Source organism: Ricinus communis, chromosome 4 (genome assembly GCF_019578655.1).
Source record: "Ricinus communis isolate WT05 ecotype wild-type chromosome 4, ASM1957865v1, whole genome shotgun sequence".
Lineage (NCBI taxonomy): Eukaryota > Viridiplantae > Streptophyta > Magnoliopsida > Malpighiales > Euphorbiaceae > Ricinus > Ricinus communis.
The window spans coordinates 27,544,824-27,560,951 of NC_063259.1; the positions used below are offsets into that span (position 1 = coordinate 27,544,824).

Genomic DNA, 16,128 nt, shown 5'->3' on the forward strand with positions numbered 1-16,128 from the left:
ACAAGTAAATTGATAATTTATCTTTTCTTATTAGAAACAGAGAACAAACAAATCAATAAATTAAATCTTAGAATGCTTTCACCACTGCAAAAGATAAATTACAAAATTTTTGTATATCATACACTAGTCTCGTTAATGTCAGGCAAGACATTTAACCATGTAAGGGCCTTCAAGCCCATAACCCAATTTCCTATAGTAGTGACGGGTTCCAACGCCTGAAATGACAGCTATCTTAGTTGATCTATGCTCACAGCGTGCAATCCTCTCTGCCTCTTCCATTAATAGCGTCCCATAACCCTGCCAATGCCATGACAAATAAGTACAGAATAAGGGGTAAAAGAATGGGAGACTTTGACCTCAAATAGATCCATCTCTAACTTCAAATTACATGACTAGTTAGTCATAAAGCATTGCTATGTTACCTGGTGTTGCAATTTGTCTGCATCACGGCCATGAACAGGAACTGCAGTTCCATAAACATGGAGCTCACGAACAATAGAGCACTTCCCCATGAGCTCAGGGCAGGTAACGTTCCGACCACATTTCCGCAAGCGCAACAAACCCACAAGAATATCCTGCAGCCAAACAGAACTCAAAACAGTTCACATAGTGCTCAGGAAGAAAATTAGCTAATAATGAAAAGCAAGCAGATTAAAGTCTCTCAAATTACAACAATATACTAATCCTCAAGGCTTCTAGAGTATGCTTGGTAAAATGAAATGGAGAGTAAAAGAATGCAATGACTTATATAAAAATCAATACATGATAAAACAGAAATTGACCCATGGTGCTCAATCATGGTTTACCAAACAAGCACTTAATTGTGGAGCATTCTGACAGCTACAAACAAGATGATTTTAGAGGATGTAAAAAAATAATTTAGGTGTACACATACCCCCTACTCAATACTCACTAGTCACTACAAACGCACATAGGCAAATATGCAAGAAAGTTGTCCTAAATACCTGCCGTGTATCCTCATATGAAAGAAATGTCTCCCAACCTTCATTAGCTGTATAATCTCGGCGAACAAGCTCAACTTCTTCTGGCCTAATTTTATGATGAATGTCCTGTATTTGTTAGAGGCATTTATCAGGACCTTAGCTTGTTCCAAGCAGTACTGTAATCATAGCTACATGATGCAATAGGTACTTTTGCTTACCTGGATTCCAGCCTCACGTGTGCGAACATCACGGCATTTCAAGCCCAAGTCATCCATTCGGGCTAAAGCTAGCTCCCTAAGATTTCCTTTCTCAACTCCAGATGTAACCAAAGGCATGGGAATATCCCGTTGAACTCTATAAACACGTGTCCAAGGGGGTACCATAGCTAGAATCCGTGCTACAATATCCACAAGTTGTTCAGGTGGGTAGTTTCTATATCTGCAAGGATTAAAATGTATATATAATTATTTGCTTTTACACTCAGTTATCCAACTTCCATTTTCAAAACCAGAGATCAGTCTTTCCAAATAAAATTTGCATTTGCATTTGGTATTAAGGATTGAAGCATTAGATACATCCCTCTGCAAAATGTAACATTTGCTTCTTTGACAAGGAAAACAAGAAAATTAATAAGGCACCTTAACCATACATAAGTACATAAGAATCGAGAAGGACTAAGAAAACTGCTTATGTACTTGAGATCCGTAGAATACAAGAAGGGACGAGGAGCTAGACAACAATCTAAATAAGCCCACACTAAACCTAAGAAATAAAGCAACCTGATAACCGGTTTGCTATTTCTGGGGCATTTTGCTCTTCTGAATCAGGGAAAGGGAAAGAAAAAGAAAAAGACTAAGCAGCAACTGGGTACAATACAGACCTGCCAGTTTTCCAGAGTTCATAAAGCCCAGTTCCACGAATTACAAGTGTAGGATAAATTTTGAGTCCATCGGCTCTAAATGAAGGACTTTCAAAGAATTCTCGAAAACTTTCCATGTCCCTCTCAACCCCAACATTTGGAAGATCAGGCATCATATGAGCAACAACCTACACCACAGCAATAAAACAAAAATAAAGCCATTCACAGCAGAGTAATAAATATTGACAAACAGAGACAGGTAAACATAAAAGACTAAAGTACTGCTTATAAAAATTTGAACCATTTGTTATTAGCAGCATCATTTCGAAGATTATGATGTTATAGAAGTGGAACAATAATTCATCTAAAAATCAGCAATTATATTCGTAAGTGAAAGCATGAGTACTTGAAAAACACCAATTAATTAAATATCATGTACACTTGAGACCAATGAGGTGCTTGTTATCCAGTTGCACTTTCATTAAAGCAGTAGTATGCATATATATAGGACATTAGCACACCTTGAAACCCGCATCTTTTGCCAAGCAAAAACAATCAGCAACAGCAGCCACTGTGTGTCCTCTATTTGTATCCCGAGCAACATCCTCATATGTGCTTTGCACTCCAATCTCCAGTCGTGTACAACCATAAGAAAGCATTTGACGCAGATGAGGTCCAAGACAATAATCTGGTCTCCTGTAAATCAACACGAGTGTTTAATAAGTATAAAATGCAAGCATAACAATTTGTGGACATTAAACCACAAATACTGAATAGGACCACAGAACAACTTACGTTTCAATAGTCATGCCAATACACTTGACTGCACCATGCTCAGAGTAGGCAACTGCCTCTTCAACATTGGCGGAAGTGTGTCCAGACAGCGCATCATGAAGATTCCTTATAAAATAATCACGGTAATCTGCTGGCAGTGACATGAAAGTACCACCCATCAATATAAACTCAACCTGAGAGCACACACATAAAAATCAGAACGCAACAGCGGGTGGGTATGTGTAAAAATGCAGAGTTTAGACAACTAAACAAAAACCTTGTCTACGCTGTGACCTAATCTCTTAAGCTGATCTATCCTGCTTCTAGCCTGGACATACGAATTATATCTGAAACCAAAAAGAAAAAAAACAAGTGAATAAAATCCAAAAACACTTAATTAATTGTTTCATAATAATTTAGAACTTTAATTTGCTACGAGCAGCCTACCTGGCTCGAATTGCACGCATACTAGTAGGTTCATAACCAGTATAGGACTGTGTGCTGTACTCGAAATCAGAGTCCGGTCCACCGGGACAATAAACACAAATATTTCCCGTGGTCGCAATATGCGGACACCGATGCGGCTTCGACATAACGGCCACGACCGCGATTCCTGAAGCAGTACGAACTGGCTTGGCACGGAGCTTAGGAAGTAGCGATTCTCGGTCGGACTCAGGCAGAGCCGCGATCATCTCCACGAGCTTTGGTGCTCGTGCGAGGCCGTACTTGCGGCATGCGGCGGATTTGATAGCGTTTAGGTCTACAGTTTGGTTCTTTCGTGAGAGCTCTACCATGGAGTTTACGATTTCTGCTATGGCTCGAACACGGGCTTCTTCTTCGGTCAGTCCATGTGCTTGATACCCGCCCCTTCCCGGTCGTGGGAGCTTTTTGGAGTCGGACATTACTGCGGTTGCCATGTTGGGTTGGGGAGAGACAGAGGCTACAAAGAGAAGAAGACTGAAGAAGGAAAGAAGAATACTCGAGCAGTGAGAAGTAACCGAAACGACGGCGTTACAGTTAGTTCTAACTTTTGAGCCTTAATTACGGTTAAAGTGGCAAATTGCCCCTGAACTTGTAGCCCGGGTCCAATTAAACATAAATTGGATTTTGTGGCCCAATTACTCTACCCATTTTCGTAAAATGACCACCATACCCAATTTGAGCCTCAATCCTTCACGGGTATTTGACGCACTTATTACTATTAGGCAAGTAAATGGAGAAAAGAAAAATCAATGCGCAACACTGTTGACCTATCTTAGTTAAATAATTTGAGTATTGTTAAGTGTTCCTCTCATATACATTACTGATCAAGTTGATCGGGTCGGATTTTAAATGTGGGTAAAGATGAGTAGTTAAGAAGAAATATTAGCAATAATGTTCGCCAAAAAAAAAAAGAAGTTGAAAGAAAGGGAATTTTAATTGAACATTGTTGAACTTGATCAACAACTCGTAATTCAAAGTATTTAGCGGGAGTGTGCTTGATATTGGCTATTATATTACACCTAAAATAAGCATAAGTTATCCAAATTCAACTACTTTATTAGCAATTTCAAAAAATAAATACACTATATTTTAAAAGAAAACTTTATCATTTACGTAGCATTTGGTTGGAATCTATAAAATTTATATAATGAGAGAAGGCAATTTCCCATACACTACACGAGACTCTCCTTTTATAGAGAAGGCTTACATAAAGACAGTAAGGATAAGATAAGGAATCTTATCCTCTTACACAAGATAAGTGTTACACACTTTTATATAAAAGACAGTAAGAATAAGATAATAAATTTTATCCTCTTACACATGCATAAACAATATAAGGGTTACTTTTTAGTTTTTCATATCTTTTTTCTACATAAAAGGCTTGGCCTGCCCATTGTGAGGTCGTTGGCTCAATTAGACCTTGTTGTAGAAGAGTCAGGCACTCGGATCTGGCAAGAGCCAGGTTTGTAAGAGACATTTCTAGATGAGTCTTTATGTAAAAATGTGTAACCCTTATCTTGTGTAAGAGAATAAGATTTTTTATTTTATCCTTAGTGTCTTTATGTAAGCCTCCTCTATTAAAGGAGAGTCCCGTGTAGTGTATGGACAAGTTGCCTTCTCTCATTAATAAAAAAAAAAATAGCAGAAGATGTGGAGGATGCAAATGTGAATGAAGGAACTATAGAAAACTGATTTTTTCTAAGGTTATATTCAATTTGATCTATCTACTTTTTAAGTCTCGTAATTTTATTTTCCTTTTGGGTGAAGGCTGGTGTAATCGATTGTGGTATTTGAAGTTCTTTATCAAGGGCTTAGTATTTGGAGGTTAAGTAGGAATACAGTTGGAGTACTTCTTGAAAGAAGGTATTCCAACTTCTGATATAGCTTCTGTGTGAAATGTAAGGTTTGGTATAACTTTTCATCAATCTTTTTTAGGTATATCTTTCAATTTTATCATTTTTATTTTACTTTAGGTATATCTTTCAATTTTATCATTTTTATTTTACTTTATCTCTCGTGTTTTTTTCTTAAATGAAATAAATTTTTTTTATAAATTTAAACCAAATATAGCATTAGATATTAAACGTTAAACTATAAGTAGAGAATTTATTTAAAGATACATAATTTATAATATATATGACAATGAAAAGATGAAGGAAGAAGATAGTATTTTAAAGAAAAAAAAGTAAGTTGAAGAAGAAGAAAAAATTACCCTATCATATTTTGTTACATAAAAATAATAATTAAAGAGAATGAAGTAGAATTAATTAATTTTTTTTATAATAATAAAAAAATAATTAATTAGATTTTAATTTATTTTTATAATTTAAAATTCTATAAGTTTTAAATTAGAGCATAATCAATTTTAAACACTACAAAAAAAAGAACAAGAATCATTATTCTTTAATTCCTTTTATTTCCTAAAAAATTATGTTTATTAAATACGATCAAAAATTAATTATTCGTTTATTACTTTCAATTCCGTTTAGATTACCCTCCATTCATAAAATTTAAAATTTGAATAGTTGATATGAGAATGGAGATTTCAAGTCTATTTATAGAGATTTAAGTAATACTTTCGGATTAGAAATGACTTAAACAGTTTCTTTTGGAGCAATATTTTTCGGAACCGTTAGAACTGAAAAAGAAAAAAGAAAAAGAGTTTTATACACTTACGACGAAAGTCAGAAATATCTGTGTTACATTATGCTAATAATAGTTTTTATTAAAATATTTTAAAAGATAATAACAAAAATTAACCGAAAAATTTTACATTATTAATCCGTGGAAAGTGTGAGAGTATATGGCACAAGTGCGCAGCGTTTTGCATCAGCAAGCGATGTCGTATGATGTCATCCTCTTGGCTTGTGAACTACATCGCCGGAAGCATATTATCGCCTGCACCGGAAACGAATAGCTGAACATTTCGGTGAAAGAAATTAACAAAATTTGATTCTGCAAGCAATCGTCGATATCAAACACCTCTTGTAAGTTATCAACTTGGTTTCAGCATATCGTTTGGATTCCGAAAGCAAGCCTATACTAGGAGAAAGTAAATAGGTAGCAGAGAAATGGAGGAGGAAGCAAACAGAAAGAAAAGAGAGGTAGAAAGCAGTGTAATGGACAAAACTGGAGAAGTAATTTCAGCAATAAAGACAGCTAAACATGTAGACCAAGTCATATGCGCTCTTCACTCCCTCGCTATCCTTCTCTTCCCTATAGATTCCTCTCTAATTTCAGGTCCGTTTTAAAACTTCTTCGCTTCGTTCATCAAATTAATTATAGCTTAGACGTGTGCTAATCATTTTGTGCGTTTGTTGTGTAAATTTGAAGGTAGTCTTGACAAGCCTTACAGAGACCAAGTACTTAGTGCTAAAATTCCTTGTGCAGAGCATAGAGGGGAATGGTGGCATGTATTCTATCGAGGAGCTGCATTTTCAACATTAGCTAGGGTTTTGTTACTTGGTAATGGAGACAGGCATTCACCATATTCACTATTGGACTCATTGTGATGATCATTGTTGCTCGGATGTCATATTAATTTATGTTTGACTGCAGATGTTGCTTCTAATTGGTTGGCTTGTTTCCCTCTTTCGGCGAGGAAATATTTGTATGATACTTTCTTTGTAAGTGGACTTTCTACGGAGGTCGTTCAGATTTTAGTTCCTTGCTTACAGCTAAATGGAATCGATAGTTTTGATGCTAATGCTGTCCAATCAAATTCTGAAAGGTATGATCCATTTAGGAACAGTTGTCAGTAGAAGCACAAGTATTTTAGCAAACTTAAGGTTCTATGTTTTAATTGTATAAACAAAGATTTGGATATGCAGAGGAGTAACAAAGAATAATTCGACCAGATCTTAGAGACTGTATTTGAAATTCTACCTTCTTCTAGATATTTCACATTTATTCTTTAAAAGGTTACCGTTCACGTTCATGAATTTGATCTCCTTTTCTGAATGAGTACAAAACTGATAATGCAGTTCGCCATTTTGTTTCTGATTTTTAGTGTTAGGTTGCAAGCTAATGGAAGAGTGAAGAGTGGTTCCTCTTCTATTTATAGCTAGCATGCTATTATGTCATAGTTCCTGACTATAACATAACTGCTGATATTAATTAACAAAGTCACATATAGTATGAGATGTGACATATATGCATATGATGCGTTTTAGAATATAATTTCCTCCATGGTACTTTTCATACTCATGGGAAGATGTTAACAATCAATTCAAGAGATCTGTCCACTTCTCCTAATGTCAAGACCTCTTATTCTGTTGATATTTTTCTCTATATTTTGAGTATGTCCTCATTTTTTAGCTGAGTAAAGTGTGGTGTATTAGAAGTGACATGTCTTCTTTATGTTTATACCTTTTCAATTTGTTGCAATAATATATAGCACATCATAACGATTATGTTATTCAATATCAGTACAATACTTCCATTGTATTTAAAGTTGGTTTTACTTATGAAAGAGAAACTATAATGCGTCTTTTGACAGGTTACTTCTTCTCTACGTACTCGAAAATGATGGATTAGTGAGAATTTCCAGAGAATTTGGCAGCATGCACCAATCTGTTGATTCTACAAACACACAACTTCTGCCAGTTGTATCTAGGATGGCACAGATTGTTGCATCTATTCCTGACAAAGCACGACCAAGAGCCCCAGCTTCACTGTCATCACAGTATCCTTATTCTCTCTTGTGCTAGGTACTTTAGTTTTAGGATTAAATTCCTCTGCATGTGTATATCTTCCTGAGTCCCAACAAAGCAGCCATAGGACCCAAATCACTATTAGAGTACCCTTATTCTGCCATATGCTAGATATAGTTTACTTCATAAGAATATAAAATGTGCATTTCTAGGATTCATTATGTGTTATTCTTTTTTCCTTTTCCACAACTCTATTCAATATATATACATATGTGTATGTATTTTCCCTTTACACTTTTCATAGTTTATTCTTCAAGCAAATTAGCATTCAAATTCTGCGTGAAGTACAAGAGAGAGTTACAAATCTACTAGATAAAGATTCTACCAGTGCATGTTATTTGGATGGTGTAATGCTATTTGCTGGGGAAACATTTTCTCGTATATGTCGACGTGGTTCTTCAGGTAACTTCAAGCACAATATTAAAAGGTCATATTTGTGCAACATATAATGTATGTTACCCTTTCTTAGGAAGTTGTCCTTCACAATCAAGTAGCTTTTAAGTTTATGTTAGGCAAAAGACAATTGTCTACTACAATGATTTTGTTGAAAATTATGGATGAAACTTCCTAGTTTATGAAATTCATATTTAAGGGGTATATAATATTATAATATCGTCTGATGGTGAAAAAGATAACCTAAAGAGAAGAAAAGGACAAATGCCATGTTATTCTCATGTATGGATCAGGCTTTCACTATGTATTAAGACATAAAAATGAAACTTGATCTTGAAAACTTATTCTTGTCTAAGTATATTGGTTGCAAATAAAACTGCTTATAAATGCTTCTGCACACAACCCTGATAAAATTTACTTGAACCTAGTCAGAAATATGCTGAACTAGTTGATGTTTGCAGATGTGCTGTTAGGTGAGGTACTTCCTCAGGTAATTAAATATGTTCGATGGTTTCTATCGTCAAGTACTGATCCAGCAAAAGAAGAAGTGTTTGAGGCAAACCCCGAATCACAGTTTTGGTTAAGGATGATGGAAGCAATTAAAGATTTGTATGCTGTAGAAAGAATGTCTGAACAACTTTTTCACCAGCTGGCGATTGAAAATGTAACTGATATTGAAGCTTATTGGACTATTTGGTTACTGTTTAATCGGATTCTTAAAAATCAGCCATCAGTCAGGTTAGCAAATATGGTTCCACTTTTAGATATAAGAGTCAAGTGGAGATGATAGTGACTTCAGTAGTTGATGGCAATCTTTTTATTTTTTTTTTCTGCAGGTCTATGTTTGTTGAAAAATTTCTACTTTGGAAAGTATTCCCTATTTGTTGCCTAAGATGGATAATTCAATTTGCGGTTCTTGAATGTCCACCTGTTGCTAATTCACTCACTAAAGGTTGTGAAGCACGTGTTCTCTTAGACACGGTGCAGCGTCTGCTTGCAGTATGGTCTAAAAGGGAGTTTTTGCAATCAGCTCCAATAGAGCAGCAAGCTTGTATCCTTTCTCACTTTATTACCTGTCTGATTGGAAATTCCTGATATTCTGTCTTTTTGTAACAAAAATTTATAACAGCTTGGTAATTGAGAAACAATCACACATCTTACAAAAGGTCTTATGTTGTGTAATAGGATCTCTGCATGAAGCACTACATTGAAATGCTCTTTTGGCTATTCCTGAATGTTCCTAAAATCTTATAACCATACACTAGTTTTCTATTGGCTGCTACTTAGTTGCGGATTCTGTAGATCCTTGATCCATAATGCAGATATAACTGCTGCTGTAGGTCTTTGCATGGAGCAGATGTCTAAAGAGGAACTTGATAATTCTAAAGATGCGATGCACTCAATTCTTCAAGGAGTTAGCTGTAGATTCTTGTTTTCTGCTCTTCATTGATCTTTTGCAATATGACTGTGTGATACCTTGTCTCTTATTTCTACTATTTATTATTGACAGGTAGGCTAGAAAGCCCTACTCATTTAGTTCGGAAAATGGCTAGTAATGTTGCGTTAGTCTTCTCCAAGGTGATTGATCCAAAAAACCCCCTATACCTTGATGATAGTTGCACCGAGGAGAATATTGACTGGGAGTTTGGATTGACTAAAGCTGAGAAGAGAACTCTGCCTACCTTAAAGGAAAATGAGAAAGCAAAACCACCGACCATTCCAGAGCCAGAAGAGGACTTGAACTATTCAAGATCTAATGTAACAAGCAGGAATACTAAGGGTGACAAAAAGAAATTATCTCTAGTTAAATTGGTCGATCCTGATGAGATTATTGATCCAGCTATGCTAAATTATGGATCGGCCTCCGATAAAGATGAGGATGATGATGCAAGCGAGAATTCCGATTCATCCAGTGAGTCATCTTTACAGCCATATGACATAACAGATGATGACAGAGATCTACAAAAACGATTTACACAGTTGGTTGATGTGGTTGGAGCCCTACGGAAATCTGATGATGCTGATGGGGTAAGTTAATGGGGTTCATTGGTCAATTCTTCCTCAAAGGTTTTCTTTATGATTAAAAGATTCACTTTTTCTTGAAACTTGAGATATATTAATGGGTAAAACACTGAAAGTGACTAAAGGCATTCTGGTGTCATCTTGTTTGTGAGCTTAATTAAGATTGAGAATGTTGTCGGAATTACCCATTTAAACTTATTTCAGTTTTCCTGGTAGAAATAAGATTATGTGTGAGGCCTTTTATCCATTGTTGAAAAACTGGCAAAAGAAGCTTCATTCTGGACATTCTATTTAAAAAAAAAAATTCATATTGCAGGCAGAGAGGGCGCTTGATGTTGCTGAAAAGCTTGTACGAGCAGCACCTGATGAACTTGCACACATAGCAGGTGATCTTGCTAGAGCCCTTGTCCAAGTTCGTTGCTCTGATTTGGCTGTAGAAGGTGAGGAAGATTCAGCTGAAGAAAAGAGGCAAAGAGCATTAATTTCCTTGCTTGTCACATGTCCTCTCCCATCTCTTGATACTCTAAACAAGCTGTTATATTCTGCAAATGTAGACATCAGCCAACGTATAATGATTCTTGACATAATGACTGAAGCTGCTCAGGAACTTGCTGATGCTAAGACTATCAAACCTAAACATCAATCCAGGGTCCTCATATCAACTGTAACAGAAAATCAACCCTGGTTCTTGCCTAGTAGCTCAGGACCTCCAGGAGCTGGTTGCTGGAAAGAGGTATCAGAAACAGGAACCCTATTAAACTATTCCAATCGTTATGAGAGGGAACTTCCACTTAAACCTGATCAGATCATAAGAGGGAAGACTCGCCGTTGGGGCCTTAGATCACCAAATACACAGGAAAGCCAGTTGGAATGGACTCATAACAAGTTTCCTGTTTATGCAGCATCATTTATGCTTCCTGTTATGCAGGATTTTGATAAGAAAAGGCATGGTGTTGATTTGCTTGGTAGAGATTTTATTGTTCTGGGGAAACTCATATATATGCTTGGTGTGTGTATGAGATGCGTTTCCTTGCATCCAGAAGCGACTGCTTTGGCTCCCCCCCTTCTAGATATGTTAAGATCCAAGTAAGTAAATAAACATCCGTGTGAGACTCTTGCTGTTTAGACCAGATGATTTCTTGGATTATGTTGTTTATCCTGATCCCTGAAGATGCGTTGCATGCTTTTGTTGTTTTGTGCTAACAAAAAATAAATGGTTCATCTCTGTGTCCATATGACACATGCTTGCTTAGGCTGTTGGGGAATGTTATATGCTGTCACTTTATGCAGGGAGATTTGCCAACATAAGGAAGCATATGTCAGAAGGGCTGTTCTTTTTGCCGCTTCATGCGTATTGGTGTCACTTCATCCATCCTATGTTGCATCAGCAGTAACAGAAGGAAACAGTGAAGTTTCTAAAGGGCTTGAATGGATCCGTACATGGGCCCTCGACATAGTTGAGTCTGATGTAGACAAGGAGTGCTATATGGTACGTCAGGAACTTTGAGGCCCCATTGAGGATGTTCTATATTGTTTCTTCACTCTTTTTCCTATGTTTTTCTATAAGATGTTAATCCATGTGTTCTGGCTTTTATTATTGATTTCCTTCATGTTCACTAGTTGAACTTTCTCCTTTCAAGCCATGAATTTTTCTGGAAATGCTTCAAATTGTTTTTGGTTTATGAGGAAGTCCCCGTCTTGGAAGTTGAGTCAATTGTGTTAGGATGACAGAAGAATGCAAGTTGATTTATATAACAACCTATCAGAAACATATGGCTTATAGCATCATGATGGACTAATAGAAAATTTTTCCCCTCTTCTTTTGACCATTTTTTAGAGTCTGCAAGGCAACATGGTTGATTCTTTTTCTTCTGTATCTTAGCAATTTCTGGATTCCTATACATATTTTGATACAAAACTGTCTAACTGTTGTTTATACGTTGTTATGCTTGTCTGATGTACTAAGTGTATTTCTTTTTTGTTGTTGTTGTCCTCTTAGATGGCTATGCGGTGTCTCCAACTTCATGCTGAGATGGCGCTCCAAGCTTCCAGAGCACTAGAGGCAGCAGAAAGTACATTAAAGGCAAAGAAAGTCGGTTTCCCTTCCAGTTTGTCAAGGGGGACGATCAGAATCCCCTACTCAAATGTGGAATACTAATAATTGAATTTTGCTCCGTAGATATGTACAGTTCCTAAGACTATAACTAGCAACCATTTTGCAACGAAGTAGAGTGACAAAGCAGGCTAATTTTAAATGCGTACTTGTTTATGTTTTTGACAACGGTTAAAATTCACTTTATCATGACTTCCAATGTCACGGATGCTGCGTATATCCACGTTTACAAGAAGTGCAGCTTTTACTTTGTAACCCTCCAAACAAAACTTATATAAGAAATGGATCTGAGGCAGTAACTAAATGGACACTCTGTTCGCTGCTTCTTGTACTGCTGTAGCATGTAAGCTAGAGGCTGCTAAGCTTATTGCTACTGCTAACAGAAAAACCTCATGAGAGGTCTGTGCATTCAATTACTCAGAAATTAATATGAAAATCAATTACTTTAGGAAGTAACGGGAGAGAATAAGGTTATAATTCATTCTTTGTAGTTTTTACAATCAAAGACGAATAAAAACCCAAACTTTTAATCGACAAAAGCCAGCTACAAGCCAGGAGTCAATGTTTCATGGCAGCCTCCTCTCTCTCCTGCATCGCCTCTTCCCTCCTCTCTCCTTCCAATATATTCAGTTCCCTAATACCAAACTGGGTGAACCCTGATAGCTAGCGGCCACCGTCGAAGGGGCCCAGCACCCTCTCCTAATTCCTTCACTTCTACTGTTAACCTTGATATCCTACCTGTGGTGTGCCCTTCACTGATATCTTACCTAAATTTAATATATTTCTTAATATGTGAGATTTATCATGTCAAACATCAAACTTTAGGAACTTAACAATGATCTGAATTTAAATGGTAGAAACAGATGCCGGAATTTTAAGAATGTCCCTCGCCATGAACGGCAAATGTTCCTTCTACCACGTTTCACAACGCTGAAACTAGCAAACCTCTCACAGCTCCTTATAGATGGACATTACAAATGATAGGAATCGTGGCATATCACTTTCCAAATGATTCCAATTCCTCAGAAAAGCGCTCCAAGCACTCAGGGCTGAACCAGTTCTTATTCATCTGCATTAGCTCATTCAGAAAAGCCAGCTCATCAACAAAACATTTCAAATGAAAATGAACTATTGAAATTTGTGCCTCTGAGTGAAAATGAAGCAATTCTCGGAACTTACAAAATAAGGGTAGTCCTTGATGCTAAAATCATCTGGAGCCCCCAGCATAAACAAATTTATAAAGTAAAGAACATAATTCCCACATTCTTCACCATTTCTTTGCTGTGGCACCTAAAAACGTTTCAGGAAGGCATATGTAAGAGAATTTAATAAGTACAAAGTCACATAGAACATTCTGGTTAGTGGTTACCTTAGGTACCAATAATGGAATTTGAGAAATCAGCTTTTTATCTTCAGGCCTGCCCTCTGATGTATATATGTCCAACACAAACCTGAAAAATAGCACCTAGTGTTCAATTTAAGCAAGTATGTTGATCTAAATAACTTTCTAAATCCCAGTAGCACTCATACTTTCTTATATCTGGTTCAAGACGCCTTGGATTAGCCATTTCAAGTGAATCCAGCAACAACATGCAAGGTGTTCTGTCGTTGGACTCAGAGACCTCACCAAGGTGGCAGAAGATCAAGAGGCTCCAATGACCCCTAAAGAAATAGTAACACTTTCACCAGTTTAAAGTACTGCTTTAACAAAAGAAGAAGTACCAATTGGCCTAGACCTTAAAAGGAAAGAAAAATTTACCAGCAAACAATAGGAACAAGAACATATTTCTTGGAAAAAATTTGCTTTCTCTTTATCCAAGTGAGCACCTTTCCTTTCCATGATGCTTTCAAGTACCAGTAAAACCACAAACTATCAAGGTATACAAAGGAAGTCCTCTTCTCTTTGGAGAAGCTTTTCCACAGATTTCTACACATTTCAGACATATTTCAGGACAAAATCAACAAACTAGTAAATTTTGGGCCGACATAATTATGATACTACACTGAAAGAAACTGCTTACTGAAAATAGCAGTCAAATTCTCCACTATCTAGCCTTTTCTTTTCCTTTTCTTTGATTACTCTTGTAATTGCAAATTTGTGCTTAATTCTCCTCCTTGATCGCTGACGAGTAGGAAAGGTACCTAGAAAGCACTGTGATATTAAATCAAATCTCCTCAACTTTTCAGCTTCCTTCTTCTTTATCTTCTTTCCATGAGTATACAAACTCGTTACCATGTGTTTCCAACATGACCGGTGTTTCGAAATTCGAGCAAAAACCTCTGTCATATCACAACATACCGATCCATAAACATCTATATGTATCATCCATCACGTGTTCCCAACAAAATCAATTCAATTTCAATGAGACTCTGTATGAGTGTGCAAGCGTGTGAATTTTTTCATTTACAGGGTAGCCCTATGTCACCACTAGATCGATAATCTTCTGCGCTGCTTGCGTGCTTACCTCAGTTAAGGAAAATGGCAATAGAATGAACTGATAACTACCGGCCACACCTCCATTGAAAGAGGGCGAATTCTTCCATATTCCAGATTTTAATTGGTGAGAGATAATGATAATTCATGCACATTACTGATCTACATTGCTTGACGAGTGAGCTTTCTCAATTCAGTTTGTGAATAAAACAGTGCCTAAACAGAAATTTATGATGTGATTACATAATTTGGAAGGTCCCTAATAACAGGTTCTGCAATTTGCAAAGGAAGTTTTGGTTTTGGCCTTAAAAAGACATAAAAATATTACAAGTTAGTTATCAACAATTTAATACTAGGGATCGAAAAATAGGTACTCCTTTGGTGCATATCATAAGTACCGCATTAAAGATGATGATGAATAAACCACTGAACGTGGGAAAAAGAAAACTACACTGAACTTCAAATCTTTAGGAGAAAAGAAATCAATATAACCAAAGTTTCGACATCAGATCATTGTCAAAGGTAAAAGAAAAAGACTAGAAGGGCTGGTAAATGGAATACCTGACATTGGAGAGTCGACATCTACTACAATAAATTCATCTTGAGGCTTTCTCTTCGCCATTGTTGATCATGAAACTAAGCAGACTTTTTAGTCTATTAAGATGAGAAAAATAGAAGCTTATTAAGAAGATAAATCCAGCACCGTCCGTGTGACAGAGATGATAAAAGAAAAATCTGAAATTTAAGATGAATATTATGTTTTCGAGGGGGCGGGAGTATAAAGTTAATACTCCATTAAGAACAATAAGCTGCCAAAGGTGGTAACTGGCGAGTTGTGCGGAACTAACCCACTGGGCTTGAAGTATGTGCTGCTTTTGTTGGAGGTTTGGGGGTCAGTTAAATGTGGCGCAGAGCCAGAGGCCCATGGAGGGTCAAATTCTTGAATTTCTCGTCTTTTAGCAATTGAAGGTCCCCGGCCCATCCAATTCAAGCGCGGCGTCTTCTATATTTCTCACTTGCCCAAATTACAGTCGCCCATCCTTTGTCTTTTTAATACTAATATTAATATTAATGTCCCATTCTCTCTTAAAAAATAATGACTGTCCCCATTCACTTAAATTGAGTAGTAACTATTTTTTAATTTTAATAATAAAAATTACAAGAAATATTATCCAAAAATAAAATAATGGTACCATTTAATTTTAAACTAACGGTCTTTAATTCTTAAAGAGCTAAGCTAAATCCTTATCATAAGATTGAATTATGATACTAAAAATGAAAAAAAATATATATATATATAATAATAAGCCAAATAGTTATCATAAGATTTATATTATAATACTACAAAGAGAGTTATAATACTTTAGTTGATTTTGGAATATCAAATGAAAAAT

The 16,128-nt window shown here is 36.3% G+C and overlaps 3 protein-coding genes across 6 annotated transcripts; 1 reads left to right on the forward strand and 2 right to left on the reverse strand.

Moving 5' to 3' along the window:
• Positions 1-5: 5 nt before the first annotated feature.
• Positions 6-3,579, reverse strand: LOC8266368 (elongator complex protein 3). The gene is made up of 9 exons (XM_002511207.4): positions 3,025-3,579; positions 2,855-2,924; positions 2,599-2,771; positions 2,325-2,499; positions 1,825-1,991; positions 1,163-1,382; positions 966-1,070; positions 423-575; positions 6-297 (listed from the first exon to the last, which is right to left on the reverse strand). Exons 1-9 carry the CDS (start codon positions 3,492-3,494, stop codon positions 139-141), a joined length of 1,692 nt encoding a protein of 563 aa, XP_002511253.1. The 5' UTR covers positions 3,495-3,579; the 3' UTR covers positions 6-138.
• Positions 3,580-5,839: 2,260 nt separating this feature from the next.
• LOC8266367 (telomere length regulation protein TEL2 homolog) lies at positions 5,840-12,535 on the forward strand. Of its 4 annotated transcripts, none has more exons than XM_015725578.3 (12): positions 5,840-6,300; positions 6,394-6,525; positions 6,619-6,790; positions 7,559-7,744; positions 8,017-8,174; positions 8,627-8,903; positions 9,002-9,216; positions 9,488-9,586; positions 9,676-10,193; positions 10,504-11,273; positions 11,478-11,676; positions 12,187-12,535. In XM_015725578.3, the coding sequence occupies exons 1-12, from the start codon at positions 6,132-6,134 to the stop codon at positions 12,343-12,345; spliced, it is 3,054 nt and encodes a 1,017-aa protein (XP_015581064.2). In that variant the 5' UTR covers positions 5,840-6,131; the 3' UTR covers positions 12,346-12,535. The 4 variants fall into 4 exon arrangements, with proteins under 4 accessions (XP_015581064.2, XP_048228815.1, XP_048228816.1 ...); XM_048372858.1 differs by having other exon boundaries at positions 8,038-8,174; XM_048372859.1 differs by having other exon boundaries at positions 6,451-6,525.
• A 218-nt stretch (positions 12,536-12,753) lies between these two features.
• Positions 12,754-15,593, reverse strand: LOC8266366 (probable ubiquitin-like-specific protease 2A). Its single transcript, XM_002511205.4, has 7 exons — positions 15,296-15,593; positions 14,322-14,580; positions 14,060-14,227; positions 13,831-13,962; positions 13,670-13,751; positions 13,480-13,590; positions 12,754-13,369 (listed from the first exon to the last, which is right to left on the reverse strand). Exons 1-7 carry the CDS (start codon positions 15,354-15,356, stop codon positions 13,298-13,300), a joined length of 885 nt encoding a protein of 294 aa, XP_002511251.1. The 5' UTR covers positions 15,357-15,593; the 3' UTR covers positions 12,754-13,297.
• Positions 15,594-16,128: the final 535 nt, after the last annotated feature.

Bases quoted from the DNA above. Each gene is read 5' to 3' on its own strand.
- LOC8266368 (XM_002511207.4), bottom strand. From the start codon at position 3,494: ATGGCAACCGCAGTAATGTCCGACTCCAAAAAGCTCCCACGACCGGGA. The intron at 2,925-3,024 runs GTAGGCTGCTCG...TTTTGGTTTCAG, and splicing joins ATGCGTGCAATTCGAGCCAG to ATATAATTCGTATGTCCAGG. The intron at 1,992-2,324 runs GTGTGCTAATGT...GCTGTGGTGTAG, and splicing joins CAAAAGATGCGGGTTTCAAG to GTTGTTGCTCATATGATGCC.
- LOC8266367 (XM_015725578.3), top strand. From the start codon at position 6,132: ATGGAGGAGGAAGCAAACAGAAAGAAAAGAGAGGTAGAAAGCAGTGTA. The intron at 7,745-8,016 runs GTATCCTTATTC...CACTTTTCATAG, and splicing joins CCAGCTTCACTGTCATCACA to TTTATTCTTCAAGCAAATTA. The intron at 8,175-8,626 runs GTAACTTCAAGC...TGATGTTTGCAG, and splicing joins ATGTCGACGTGGTTCTTCAG to ATGTGCTGTTAGGTGAGGTA.
- LOC8266366 (XM_002511205.4), bottom strand. From the start codon at position 15,356: ATGGCGAAGAGAAAGCCTCAAGATGAATTTATTGTAGTAGATGTCGAC. The intron at 14,228-14,321 runs GTAAGCAGTTTC...TGAAATGTGTAG, and splicing joins GAATTTGACTGCTATTTTCA to AAATCTGTGGAAAAGCTTCT. The intron at 13,752-13,830 runs GTATGAGTGCTA...GCTATTTTTCAG, and splicing joins CTTGAACCAGATATAAGAAA to GTTTGTGTTGGACATATATA.